General features: G+C 42.7%; 1 protein-coding gene across 1 annotated transcript in view; it reads right to left on the reverse strand.

Annotated features, from left to right (window-relative positions):
• Positions 1-16045, reverse strand: part of rxfp1 (relaxin family peptide receptor 1) — a 131989-nt gene that overhangs the window by 51281 nt on the left and 64663 nt on the right. The window contains exon 3 of the mRNA XM_064972675.1: positions 9932-10015. Within this exon, the coding sequence (XP_064828747.1) occupies positions 9932-10015 (84 nt within the window). The remainder of the gene's footprint in view (positions 1-9931; positions 10016-16045) is intronic.

Here is a 16045-nt window from a genome sequence, read left to right on the forward strand (position 1 = left end):
GCCTACATCATTACCTTCTACTCATGAGACCAATCCCATCCATACACACAAATACAAACAATAGTTTCAGTGTTATCTAAAGGCTCAGCAGTAAATGTCCACTCCCCAAGTTGATTTATAGTGAAATGTCTGACTAGTCTCCTTTCTCTTTCACTCCCCTGCAGGGTTCTTTCTTCACAGACACGCTGTATTGACTGCCATAATTCACACATCCCCCAGACCATTTCTTTATAAGAAGAAGAGACTAGAAAATAATTGTGGAACAATATTAAACCTTATAATGAATATATATATATATATATATATATATATATATATATATATATATATATATATATATATATATATATTGTTCATATGTAGTCTAGGACCCTATACATTTAAAGAGGGAGGGGTCTTATAACTCTCCCCCTTCTATTAATACAACATAAGCATAATAAATTATTATAATACAGCAACATTTGGTACAGCCCCTACCATGGCCCCAAGGTGAACCCAACAGTTATACAACTAAACCTCATCTCTGGAGAAGTCCTAGATGTACATGAGCTAGGTGTATCTGACCAAAGGGCCAATGTCTGTGAGTACTCCTTCACTTCAGCTTCGCCCTAAGCACAATATTAAATTCAGAAACATCAAGTCCCTTGACACATCCCTCTTCCAGGAGACTGTTCACTCTGCCCTACAGGCTGACTGACTGCCTTGACTACACCCCTGATGAAATGGTCTACCTATATAATAGCATTCAAAGCGACAGCCTTGCCCTTGAAAAAACATGTAAAGTATCCTTCCAACTGTCCTCCCCATGGTTCCCAGAGGAGCTGCGCAGCATGAAGACCCACGGCCTCAGTTTAGAGCATCTGTTGAGAAGTACTGGCTTTACTGTCCACCTACTGGCCTATAATGACCACCAAGCATGCTATTTCCTGTGTGGCTCAGTTGGTTGAGCATCGCGCTTGCCACGTCAGGATTGTGGGTTTGATTCCCACAGGGGATCAGTACGAATATGTACGCACTCACTACTATAAGTTGCTCTGGATAAGGGTGTCTGCTAAATGAGAAAACATGTAATGTATTTCAAATCACTAAAAGAAGACCGCTCTGCCATTAAAGACTATGACCTTGTTTTCTACCATCAGTCGCCTCCTCCACCCTACAGACGCCCTCCCAGAACAACTACCGAACAATGCAACTGATTTGCTAAGTTCTTCAAGGCTAAAATCAACGCAATTCAACAAAACATTGTATCCCCCAATCCCACGCTGGCTCATAACCCACGGCTTCACTTGCACCTCAGTGCTTTACAAGCTTTATCAGGCTCTCCCATCTGGCTTTACACTCATGTTCAGTACTGAGACAGCGCTGGTGAAGGTTGTAAATGAAATGCTCAATGCTGCAGATACAGGATCCTCCACCATCTTGATTATTCTGGACCTCGGTGCTTTGACACAATAGATCTCACCATTCTACTGCAGCGCATCAGAGAGCACACTGCCATTTGTGGGACTGCACTTAACTGGTTCACCTCCTACCTCTCTAACCGCAAGCAGTACATCACCCTAGGCGAGGCAAAATCAGAGGAGTCCACCTTAACCTGCAGTGTCCCACAAGGGGTCGGTGTTGGGACCTGTCCTCTTCCTGCTTTACTTGTTCCCACTTATCCAGATCTTCAGACAGCACAGTGTCCAATTCCACTGCTATGCAGACGAAACACAGGTGTACGTTGAAACAAAGCCTGACACAACATCTGCTCTGTCAACATTGTCCAACTGTCTGGAAGAAGTAAAATTTTGGATGCAGAACAGCTTCCTCCAACTCAGCAGCAGCACGACAGAGGCTGATAGGTACCCCCCAGCAGACCACCAACTCCTGCAGCTTCCGCCTGTCATGGATGGCTGTAGGGCAGCCCCCAAAGTGACTCTTCTTATCAGCACTTATAAAAAAAGGTGTGGTTCTCTTCTCAGGAATTCAGCCTTCTCTGTATTGTCTCTCCAACCCCCAATCTGTCACACCTCTGAGAAGCAGAGGCTATGTTGTCTTTTGATTGGAGGTTAACTTTACAGTAATGCTATTGGTCAACAAATCAGATGTTTGTATCCAAAGAACTCAGATGTTATAAAGGGTCTTAGATTCATTGTCTCTTTCTCTTCTGTTCCTGACCTACACTGGTGAGATACCTACACTCTCTCCCTCTCCCATGAGCTATGGGCCATGGTGCAAGCCATGGTTTCTTTCTCTTCCTCTCTCTGATCAAGTTTACAAAAATGCCATGTAAGGCTTGTCATTGCTTTGTAACTTAAGCTTCATGCTTTGTATGTGAATCCATACATTTTATAAAGTAATTAAATGCACTTGTAGTTAGAATTCCCTTCTCAGACATGTCTTTTCCTATTGCAGTAACAACTATAGTCTCTTGCATATTGCTAAATCATACCTCATTTAATAGACTTTGTTAACATTAATTGCATAGTCTTATTACGAGTCGCATGTGAGGTGTATATAATATGCATATATGACAATTATTACCCCACAACATGGACACATCATCCCCCTCTCCTCAGCCATCACTAATTTGGGTATGAAATTAGACTCTATTTCAATACCCACAGTAGTCTGTAAAACGTTATTCTTTCACTTGAAGAACATCTTCCGCCTAAATCTCTCACCACATCTGACGCAGAAAGGCTAAGCCATGCATTCATTTTCTCCAGAATTATGGGAACACAGTACTTGGGGGGCCTGCCTTCAAATTCAATTCATAAACTACAGCTCATCCAAAACAGTGCCTCTTGGATTCTGGCACAAACTAAAAAGTTTACTCACATCACCCCTATCTTTGCTGCTCTCCATTGGCCACCTGTTCCTCAAATAATTGACTATAAAATGATCCTCCTTGTCTACAAAGCCCTAAATGGCGTCAGCCCCGCCGACCTGTCAGACCTACTCTCCCCCTATGAACCTCCACGCACCCTCCATTCAAGCCACGCAAAACTGCTCCATGCTCCCAGGACCAGGCTCCGAATAACAGGGGGTCGTGCCTTTTCCTCCCACGCCCATGGAACTCATTTCCTGATAAACTCAGGGCTATTCAGGTTGCTATTAAAACTGACCTTAAGACAAATCTCTATCGGCTGGCCTACCTTTTATGGCCTTCCTCCTAGACTACCAAGACAACATTGAATGTTCCCGAGTGGCCAAGTTTGATGTGTCTTAAATAGGCTTTTAAATCTATGGGAAAATTTAAATAGCTGTCTCCCAATGATCAACAACCAACTTGACAGAGCTCGAAGAATTAAAAAAATAATAAGGTGCAAAGTAGTGGGGCTGCAGGTAGCCTAGTGGTTAGAGCGTTGGACCAGTAACCGAAAGGTTGCAAGATCAAATCCCCGACCTGACAAAGTAAAAAACAATCTGTCGTTCTGCCCCTGAACAAGGCAGTTAACCCACTGTTCCTAGGCTGTCATTATTAATAAGAATTTGTTCTTAACTGACTTGCCTAAGTTAAATAAGTATAAAAACAATATTGTACAATCCAGATATCTTTCAGAGACTTACCCAGAAAGACATAAAGCTGTAATTGCTGTCAAAGTTGATTCTAACATTCGGAAAGTATTCAGATCCTTTTACTTTTCCCACATTTTGTTAGCCTTATTCTAAAATGGATTCAAGCTCAGGTGCATACTGTTTCTTTCCATTTTTTTATTTCACCTTTATATAACCAGGTAGGCCAGTTGAGCACAATAATTACGAAATAATTACAATTTAGCATTAACACTGGAGTGATAGATGTGCAGATGATGATGTGCAAGTAGAGATACTGGGGTGCAAAAGAGCAACAAAAAGATATATATATATATATATATACATATATATATATATATGGGGATGAGGTAGTTGGGTGGGCTATTTACAGATGGGCTGTGTACAGGTGTAGTGAAAGGTAATCTGCTCTGACAGCTGATGCTTATAGTTAGTGAGGGAGATATAAGTCTCCAGCTTCAGTGACTTTCGCAATTCGTTACAATCATTGGCAGCAGAGAACTGGAAGGAAAGGCTTTGGGGATGACCAGTGAAATATACCTGCTGGTGTGCGTGCTACGGGTGGGTGTTGCTATGGTGACCGGTGAGCTGAGATAAGGTGGGGCTTTACCTAGCAAAGACTTATAGATAACCTGGAGCCAGTGAGTTTGGCGACGGATATGTAGCGAGGGCCAGCCAACGAGAGCATACAGGTCGCAGTGGTGGGTAGTATATGGGGCCTTAGTGACAAAACGGATGGCACTGTGATAGACTACATCCAATTTGCTGAGTAGAGTGTTGGAGGCTATTTTGTAAATGACATCGCCAAAGTCAGGATCGGTAGGATAGTCAGTTTTAGAGGGTATGTTTGGCAGCATGACTGAAGGAGGCTTTGTTGTGAAATAGGAAGCAGATTCTAGACATAATTTCAGATTGGAGATGCTTAATGTGAGTCTGGAAGGACTCACATTAACCAGTGTCTAACCAGACACCTAGATAATTGTAGTTGTCCACATTTTCTAAGTCAGAACTGTCCAGAGTAGTAATGCTAGTCGGGCGGGCGGGTGTGCGGGCAGCGATCGGTTGAAGAGCATGCATTTAGTTTTACTAGCATTTAAGAACATTTGGAGGCCATGGAAAGAGTGTTGTATGGCATTGAAGCTAGTTTGGAGGTTTGTATTTTTCCATTGACCATTCTTGAGATGATTCTGCAACTTGATTGGAGTCCACCTGTGGTCAGTTCAATTAATTGGGCATGTCGGAGTTGATTGTGCATGTTGGAGCAATAACCAAGCTATGAGAGGATTGTGTCGGGGCACAGATCTGGGAATGGATACCATTTCTGCAGCATTGAAGGTCTCCAAGAACACAGTGGCCTCCATCATTCTTAAATTGAATAAGTTAGGAACCACCAACATTCTTCCTAGAGCTGGCCGCCTGGCCAAATTGAGCAATCAGGGGAGAAGGGCCTTGGTCAGGGAGGTGACCAAGAACCCGATGGTTATTCTGACAGAGCTCCAGATTTCCTCCGTAGAGATGGGAGAACCATCCAAAAGGACAACCATCTCTGCAGCACTCCACCAATCAGGCCTTTACGGTGGCCAGACGGAAGTCACTCCTCAGTAAAATGCACATGACAGCCCACTTGGAGTTTGCCAAAAGACACCTAAAGGACTCAGACCATGAGAAGCAAGATTCTCTGGTCTGATGAAACCATGATTGAACTCTTTGACCTGAATGCCATGCGTGATGTCGGGAGGAAACGTACCATCATCCCTACGGTTACGCATGGTGGTGGCAGCATCATGTTGTGGGGATGTTTTTCAGAAAGGGACTGGAGACTAGTCAAGATCGTGTGAAAGATGAACGGAGCAAAGTACATTGAGATCCTTGATGAAAACCTGCTTCAGAGCGCTCAGGACCTCCGACTGGGGCGAATATTCACCTTCCAACAGGACAACAACCCTAAGCACACAGCCAAGTCAACGCATGACTGGCTTCGGGACATGAAAACCTCTACTTCCGGCGCCGACAGAGATGGCCGCCTCGCTTCACGTTCCTAGGAAACTATGCAGTTTTTTGTTTTTTTACGTGTTATTTCTTACATTAGTACTCCAGGTCATCTTAGGTTTCATTACATACAGTCGAGAAGAACTACTGTATATAAGATCAGCGTCAACTCACCATCAGTAACGACCAAGAATATGTTTTTCGCGACGCGGTTCCTGTGTTCTGCCTTACAAACAGGACAACGGAATGGATCGCATGCAGCGACCCAAAAAAATGACTCCGAAAAAGAGGGAAACGAGGCGGTCTTCTGGTCAGACTCCGGAGACGGGCACACCGTGCACCACTCCCTAGCATTTTTCTTGCCAATGTCCAGTCTCTTGACAACAAGGTTGATGAAATCCGAGCAAGGGTAGCATTCCAGAGGGACATCAGAGACTGTAACGTTCTGTGCTTCACGGAAACATGGCTCACTGGAGAGACGCTATCTGAAGCGGTGCAGCCAACGGGTTTCTCCACGCATCGCGCCGACAGAAACAAACACCTTTCTGGTAAGAAGAGGGGTGGGGGCGTATGCCTTATGGCTAACGAGACATGGTGCGATGAAAGAAACATGCAGGAACTCAAATCCTTCTGTTCACCTGATTTAGAATTCCTCACAATTAAATGTAGACCGCATTATCTACCAAGAGAATTCTCTTCGATTTTAATCACAGCCATATATATCCCCCCCCCAAGCAGACACATCGATGGCTCTGAACGAACTTTATTTAACTCTTTGCAAACTGGAAACCATTTATCCGGAGGCTGCATTCATTGTTGTTGGGGATTTTAACAATCTGAAAACAAGACTCCCTAAATTTTATCAGCATATCATTGCGCAACCAGGGGTGGAAAAACCTTGGATCACTGTTACTCTAACTTCCGCGACGCATATACGGCCCTGCCCCGCCCCCCTTTCGGAAAAGCTGACCACGACTCCATTTTGCTGATCCCTGCCTACAGACAGAAACTGAAACAAGAAGCTCCCACGCTGAGGTCTGTCCAACGCTGGTCCGACCAAGCTGACTCCACACTCCAAGACTGCTTCCATCACGTGGACTGGGACATGTTTCGTATTGCGTCTAATAACAACATTGACGAATACGCTGATTCGGTGTGCGAGTTCATTAGTACGTGCGTTGAAGATGTCATTCCCATAGCAACGATTAAAACATTCCCTAACCAGAAACCGTGGATTGATGGCAGCATTCGCGTGAAACTGAAAGCGCGAACCACTGCTTTTAATCAGGGCAAGGTGTCTGGTAACATGACCGAGTACAAACAGTGCTGCTATTCCCTCCGCAAGGCTATCAAACAAGCTAAGCGTCAGTACAGAAACAAAGTAGAATCTCAATTCAATGGCTCAGACACAAGAGGCATGTGGCAGGGTCTACAGTCAATCACGGACTACAGAAAGAAATCCAGCCCAGTCACGGACCAGGATGTCTTCCTCCCAGGCAGACTAAATAACTTTTTTGCCCGCTTTGAGGACAATGCAGTGCCACTGACACGGCCTGCAACGGAAACATGCGGTCTCTCCTTCACTGCAGCCGAGGTGAGTAAAACATTTAAACGTGTTAACCCTCGCAAGGCTGCAGGCCCAGACGGCATCCCCAGCCGCGCACTCAGAGCATGCGCAGACCAGCTGGCTGGTGTGTTTACGGACATATTCAATCAATCCCTATACCAGTCTGCTGTTCCCACATGCTTCAAGAGGGCCACCATTGTTCCTGTTCCCAAGAAAGCTAAGGTAACTGAGCTAAACGACTACCGCCCGTAGCACTCACTTCCGTCATCATGAAGTGCTTTGAGAGACTAGTCAAGGACCATATCACCTCCACCCTACCTGACACCCTAGACCCACTCCAATTTGCTTACCGCCCAAATAGGTCCACAGACAATGCAATCTCAACCACACTGCACACTGCCCTAACCCATCTGGACAAGAGGAATACCTATGTGAGAATGCTGTTCATCGACTACAGCTCGGCATTCAACACCATAGTAACCTCCAAGCTCGTCATCAAGCTCGAGACCCTGGGTCTCGACCCAGCCCTGTGCAACTGGGTACTGGACTTCCTGACGGGCCACCCCCAGGTGGTGAGGGTAGGTAACAACATCTCCTCCCCGCTGATCCTCAACACTGGGGTCCCACAAGGGTGCGTTCTGAGCCCTCTCCTGTACTCTCTGTTCACCCACGACTGCGTGGCCACGCACGCCTCCAACTCAATCATCAAGTTTGCAGACGACACAACAGTGGTAGGCTTGATTACCAACAATGACGAGACGGCCTACAGGGAGGAGGTGAGGGCCCTCGGAGTGTGGTGTCAGGAAAATAACCTCACACTCAACGTCAACAAAACTAAGGAGATGATTGTGGACTTCAGGAAACAGCAGAGGGAACACCCCCCTATCCACATCGATGGAACAGTAGTGGAGAGGGTAGCAAGTTTTAAGTTCCTCGGCATACACATCACAGACAAACTGAATTGGTCCACTCACACAGACAGCATCGTGAAGAAGGCGCAGCAGCGCCTCTTCAACCTCAGGAGGCTGAAGAAATTTGGCTTGTCACCAAAAGCACTCACAAACTTCTACAGATGCACAATCGAGAGCATCCTGGCGGGCTGTATCACCGCCTGATACAGCAACTGCTCCGCCCTCAACCGTAAGGCTCGCCAGAGGGTAGTGTGGTCAGCACAACGCATCACCGGGGGCAAACTACCTGCCCTCCAGGACACCTAAACCACCCGATGTTACAGGAAGGCCATAAAGATCATCAAGGACATCAACCACCCGAGCCACTGCCTGTTCACCCCGCTATCATCCAGAAGGCGAGGTCAGTACAGGTGCATCAAAGCTGGGACCGAGAGACTGAAAAACAGCTTCTATCTCAAGGCCATCAGACTGTTAAACAGCCACCACTAACATTGAGTGGCTGTTGCCAACACACTGACACTGACTCAACTCCAGCCACTTTAATAATGGGAATTGATGGGAAATTATGTAAATATATCACTAGCCACTTTAAACAATGCTACCTTATATAATGTTACTTACCCTACATTATTCATCTCATATGCATACGTATATACTGTACTCTATATCATCGACTGCATCCTTATGTAATACATGTATCACTAGCCACTTTAACTATGCCACTTTGTTTACATACTCATCTCATATGTATATACTGTACTCGATACCATCTACTGTATCTTGCCTATGCTGCTCTGTACCATCACTCATTCATATATCCTTATGTACATATATCCCCTTACACTGTGTATAAGACAGTAGTTTAGGAATTTTTAGTTAGATTACTTGTTGGTTATTACTGCATTGTCGGAACTAGAAGCACAAACATTTCGCTACACTCGCATTAACATCTGCTAACCATGTGTATGTGACAAATAAAATTTGATTTGATTTGATTTGAGTATCTGAATGTCCTTGAGTGGCCCGGCCAGAGCCCGGACGTGAAACTGATTGAACATTTCTGGAGAGAGCTAAAAATAGTTGTGCTGCAACGCTCCCCATCCAACTTCACAGAGCCTAAGTGGAACGGCAGAGGAAATTCCCAAATACAGGTGTGCCAAGCTTGTGGCGTCATACCCAAGAAGATTCAAGGCTATAATCGCTGCCGAAGGCGCTTCAACAAAGTTCTGAGTAAAAGGTATGAATACTTATGTAAATGTCATAATATTATTTTTTGTATACATTTGCTACAATTTCATTATGTGGTATTGTGTGTTGATTGACGAGGGAAAAATATGATTTAATACATTTTAGAATAAGGCTGTTGGCATGATCCCTACGGAACTTTCATCACGCACACCTGTCCCCTATTCCCACTGATTAGTATTTGTATATATGTGCCCTTTATTTTCCATTGAGCTGTCCATTATTGTTACTATGTTTGTTGGTGCGTGTGAGTACCTGTGTTTTGGCTTTTGTGCCATTGTGGATTGCGCGTAGGTATTGTGTGTAGATGGGTGCGAAAAGCAATCAATTTCACCAATTTTGAAATCAGGTTGTAACAAATCAAAATGTTGAATAAGTCAAGGGGTATGAATAGGTTCTGAAGGCACTGTATTTGCTTGGTGTATTTCTCTCAAGAAGACTTGAAGAAATGTTCCACTATACTGCTTGTGAGTAGCGAAGTTATAGAACTGCCAAAAAGGATGGATAAAAAATAAATTGAAAGCACTGATCCAGTAGGCAGAATGGTTGTCGTTCTGCACTAATGCACTTGCTTATTGGTTCTTTGAAAACATTTGACTCAACTTACCTGTAATAAGCATAATAGTTATTGGAGAAAGGGGAGACAGTACATTTATGACATTTCATATACAGTACTTACAACATTTATCGGACTTGGTCCCGATATCGATGTTGGGCATCCCAAAATGCTTGTCAAAAAGATGGGGCCATCCATTGTTATCTCCTAGGTAACAAAATATAAACACATTATTTTACTGGTCAGAAATAGTACATCCTTATGTCCATCTTTCACAGAGCAAACATCAACATTCTATCATACTTTATTAATAATTTAGATACATGCCAAGGTGTCAATTAATACCTTCTACAACACAGCAGGAACAATCTATTTTTTTGCCTGACATCAGCTCGACATCCATTAACCAGCTAGTAGGCCTCAAGTTTGGACAATGCAGATTCTTACTCAAGAAGTCTAGGGCTTAGACTAGGTGCCAATCGGTTTCTGCTCTCTTGCCAACTCCTTATGGAATTATCATGTTTGGCTTGACAATAACAGCAATGGAGTTGGCAGGAGCACTACAAGATATGGGACCAGGCTTTCTAGGGCTCATTCAATGAACCATGAAAAGATAAATAGATTGCCCATTTTGGTAGATCAATCTGGAATTAAGTTTGGGTTTGCCAATATACACTGAACAAAAATAGAAACGCAACATGTAAAGTGTAGGTCTCTTGTTTCACGAGCTGAAATAAAAAATCCCAGACATTTTCCATAAGCACAAAAAGCTTATTTCTCAAAAATGTTGTGCACAAATGTGCTTTCATTCCTGTTAGTGAGCATTTCTCCTTTGCCAAGATAATCCATCCACCTGACAGGTGTGGCATACCAAGAAGATGATTAAACAGCATGATCATTACACAGGTGAACCTTGTGCTGGGGACAAAAAGCCCCTCTAAAATGAGCAGTTTTGCCACACAACACAATGCCACAGATGTCTCAAGTGTTGAGGGAGTGTGGAATTGGCATGCAGACAGTAGAAATGTCCTCCAGAGCGTTTGCCAGAGAACTGAATGTTAATTTCTCTACCATAAGCCACTTCCAATGTCATTTTAGACTATTTGGCAGTATGCCCACCTGGCCTCAAGCCGCAGACCACATGTATGGCGTTGTGTGGGCGAGCAGTTTGCTGATGTCAACATAGTAAACAGAGTGCACCATGGTGGCGGTGGGGTTATGGTATGGGCATACATAAACTACACACAACGAGAACAATTGCATTTTATCAGTGGCAATTTGAATGCCCAGAGAATCCATGACGAGAACCTAAGGCACATTGTCGTGCCATTCATCCACCGCCATCACCTCAGGTTTCAGCATGATAATGCACGACCCCATGTCGTGTACACAATTCCTGGAAGCTGAAAATGTCCCAGTTCTCCCATGGTCTGCATACTCACCATACATGTCACCCATTGAGCATGTTTGGGATGCTCTGGATCAACGTGTACGACAGCGCATTCCAGTTCCCGCCAAAATATCCATCAACTTTGCACAGCCATTGAAGAGGAGTAGGACAAAATTCCACAGGCCGCAATCAACAGCGTGATCAACTCTATGTGAAGAAGATGTGTCGAAGCTGCATGAGGCAAATGGTGGTCACATCAAATACTGACTGGTGTTCTGATCCATGCCTCTACCTTTTCTTTTTATGGTATCTGTGACCAACAGATGCATATCTGTATTCCCAGTCATGTGAAGCCCATAGATTAGGTCCTAATTTATTTATTTCCATTGACTGATTTCCTTATATGAACTGTAACTCTGTAAAATCTTAGAAATTGTTGCATTTCTATCTTTGTTCAGTATAAATACTACAAGCTTTTAGGACAAACCATCTCAATAGATTCATTTTTGTAAAACATTTTTTACTTCCTTAGACACAAAAATAAGTTATTCTGTTAACAAGGAATAAATTGTCCTTTCTAACAGCTCCCCCATTACTAGTGCAAATGGTTATGTTGTTTTTGCTGCCCTTCAACCTACTGCAGCATCATCAGTCACGACTGTCACATATTTCAAAAGTATAGCATGGATGTGGGATCGTAATTTGAGCCAGTTTGCTACAGCAGGAAAATAATTGTTCAAGAACAGGAAACGTGAATTATTATGTGCAATATAATTCATTGACATTTTTGTAGGGGTCGATACATTTTCAGTAAATTAAGTCTGACATTTCAAAGTAAAACATTTCCAACAGGGTGATCAAATTAAGATTCTACTTCTGTACAAGTTAGGGCCTTTAACACCATATAGAGCAAACACACATACTCACAGCCCCAGGCACATACCCAAACATACATACACCAAAACATACAGTATACACACACACACGTTCGTTTTACTATCCCTGCGCGGACCTGATTTATTCCTATTCAGTCTTGTTTTCCCTAACCCCTAACTCTAATTGTAACCCTTAACCTAACCTCTAAGCCTTAAAATAGCCTTGTGCTGACCTGCGAAATGTACCCGCTTGTCCAAATGTCCTTTGTTTTATCATCCTTGTGAGGACTTCTGGTTTAAGACCAAACACACACGCACAGACACTCATCTCCACAGTCACTTTCAACTTGTTCTTGTCCCAGTCTGTAATCCCCACTAGAGTTCTTATTTTCAGCCCCAACACAATTCTGTGAATTGAGTCGTGCAGGGTGGGACTCGGGCTTGCCGTGCTATGTGAATAAAAAATGAACTATGTGTATGTGCACCTTTTAGCCTACTACGGCTCTCACTCTGCTTGATTTTACTTAAAGGCATGAATGACTAGTGTTGCATAATGACATTAATGAATGAGTGTTTGATTAAATTAAACAAGGCAAAGTTATGTTATAGATAAAACAGGACACACACTCACAGCTTGATGATGGATAGATTGTATTAGGCAACTAGAGTCCAGAGCAAAATAATACACTTGATTTAGGTTACATTATTGCATGATAAATGTTTCTGGTCAGTGATAGATGAGCACAAAAATAAATGAGCTACCACCTCCATTTGCCCAGCCAGAGATCAATTAACCAAATATACAGACCGATTCAGTGAAACAAAATCACATTGATTCAGACATGTCACAGGCTTTTGGCCAGGAGTAGGACAGGCTACTATGTGAGTGAAGAGCAACATTCAGTTGTTAAGCTACATAACATGCTAACAAAATGTTCTGATCGGCTAATATATGAGTAAACTGTAATATTTTTATTTTATTTAACACGGCAAGTCAGTTAAGAACAAATTTTTATTTACAATGACAGCCTACACCGGCCAAACCCGGACGATGCTGGGCCAATTGTGCGCCGCCCTATGGGGCTCCCAATCAAGGCTGGATGTGATGCAGCCTGGATTTGAACCAGGGATTGCAGTGACACCTCTTGCACTGAGATGTAGCACCTTAGTAAACTGCTGTGCCACTAGGGAATAAAGATGATCATGAGCACTCATTTTAACTAATTGTTTCCAAATATCCAAACGGAGATTCAGTGAAAACTAAAATCGGACATCGATTGTCTCAAAGCTGTGCGATGGCGCTGTCCCAATCTAATGGTGCTGAAATGATCATCTCGGTGACCACACACCACTATTGGTTTAAATTGGCATAATAAGCTTCCAGCCATTCAAGATGCATGCCAGTCAATGTCTGAGAAATGCCAAAGCATTTGCAGAAGACTCTATTCCCTGGCCATAAGACTGTTAAATGGCTAACAACTACTGCTCTACCTCTCCCACAGACTAATCACACTGACTATGCCCATCCACACACACCTACTGCTGCTGTATTACTACCACTACGATGCTGTTATATTAACATTGATTTCCATTACCATGAGTATCCATTTATTTGTCACTATTACTTCTGTTTACATGCATGTTTTATTATTAGTATGTTACCATGAGTATTTATACATTCCTGCAGCATGAATCCTGCTACCAGTTGCTTTATAATTAATCCTGCTACCAGTCACTTTCTCCTTATCCCTGCCAACATGTAAATACAAGTCGGACGTTTACATACACTATAGCCAAATACATTTAGTTTTTCACAATTCCTGACATTTCATCCTAGTAAAAAGTCCCTGTCTTAGGTCAGTTAGGGTCACAGCTTTATTTAAAAAATATGAAATTTCAGAATAATAGTAGAATGATTTATTTCCGCTTTTATTTATTTCATCACATTCCCAGTGGGTCAGAAGTTTACATACACTCAATTAGTATTAAGTATTGCCTTTAAATTGTTTAACTTGGGTCAAATGTTTCGGGTGGCCATCATTAAGCTTCCCACAATTAGTTGGTTGAATTTTGGCCCATTCCTCCATGACAGAGCTAGTGTAACTGAGTCAGGTTTGTAGGCCTCCTTGCTCACACACGCTTTTTCATTTCTGCCCACAAATTTTCTATAGGATTGAGGTTAGGGCTTTGTGATGGCCAATCCAATACCTCGACTTTGTTGTACTTTTTTCCACAACTTTGGAAGTATGCTTGGGGTCGTTGTCCATTTGGAAGTCCCAAGCTTTAACTTCCTGACTGATGTCTTGAGATGTTGCTTCAATATATCCACATAATTTTCCTGCCTCATGATGTCATCTTGTAAAGTGCACCAGTCCCTCCTGCAGCAAAGCACCCCAACAACAATATGCTGCCACCCCCATGATGCTGTCACCCCACTGTACACCTATGTAGATATTCCATTAAAAAATGTAATTAAATTAACAAAAAACAGCCTTTGACAGCTACATAATTTATTTTCAACATTAACAATGTCTGCACTGTATTTCTGATCAATTTTATGTTATTGCAAGGACATTTCTAAATGACCCCAAACTTTTCAAACCTAGTTTATATATTAAGAGCATAACACATGGCCCCAAGACGAGTTTGCAGGCAATTCTCTGTCTCATTTCAAAGTTTTATCTGCATTCTATTTTGGGTGAAATATGAATGTGACTCATATCTTGGATGCACAGATACACACGTTGTTTTTTCCCTTACTTGTCAGGACATTTGGGTGAATTGTTAGGGCATTGGGGTCCTGATAAGGTAGGAAAACAATTTCACACACAGGCACGCACGCACGCACGCACACACACACACACACACACACACACACACACACACACACACACACACACACACACACACACACACACACACACACACACACACACACACACACACACACACACACACACACACACACACACACACACACACACACACACACACACACGCACACACACACACACACACACTTCCTTTGCTCAGACTAGGCTATTACAATGCTCATAGGAGCTGTTTATGAGTAAAATACAGTACATTAACTACAGGCAGACACTGAGGAACCCAACCAGACCCAAAATGAGTTGGTTTGGGTCCTCTTTCATTTCGTCAAAACAGTAGTTGGCTACATCTGGCCCACATAAAATGGGCCAACAACACATTTTGTTCTCCTGACATTCTCCTGTATGGTTCCTGTAAAAATCCACTTTTTTATGCTCTTCTCTTTAGAAAAGCGAGATTATCCCGGTTGCTTTGATGTTGTCTAGAGTAGTGTCAAGTTGGGTTCATTTGCATATAATAAAATCCACTCCAAAAATGGATTTTCAGACTTTTCAATTCTCCCAAACTTTGTGACCAAAGTATCTATTATCAAGTAAATATCTGTAGTTGCTACCCACAGGTTATGAATCATTTGACTGATGGGAGTAGTATGTTTACTTATATTTCACATTGCATACTGTAGTTGTTAACGCTTAAGCACTCAGACCGAGTTATTAGTAACAGAGGTCATGGAAATTCATATCTCAAAAGGATTGCACCTGATTGATGAGTCAATGGAATTGGTATGCTAAACAATGGATTGATGCAGATACTCATGATATTCTGCCAGGTAGGCATAGACTACTTTGTAGTTAACATTTTAATTGAGAATGTTTTTGGGAAAGTGTTTCCATCTATCAGAAGATGGTTATTATTATCACTACGGATTACACAAATTGGTAGGCAAATGCGCTTACACAGACAGGGGCATTCCTGTGCCATTGCTTCTTTAGAAAGTTGAGGGAAAATACAAATCACTGATGCATTTCGTTCATGTCTATCTTGGGCACATTTATAAATGATGCAAAAAGTTCAATACATTTAGTTGATTTCCTACAAAGTTCAAAAAGTTTTTTTTATATTGTTGAATTCTATTTGAATGTC

Source organism: Oncorhynchus masou, chromosome 9 (genome assembly GCF_036934945.1).
Source record: "Oncorhynchus masou masou isolate Uvic2021 chromosome 9, UVic_Omas_1.1, whole genome shotgun sequence".
Taxonomy (NCBI): domain Eukaryota; kingdom Metazoa; phylum Chordata; class Actinopteri; order Salmoniformes; family Salmonidae; genus Oncorhynchus; species Oncorhynchus masou.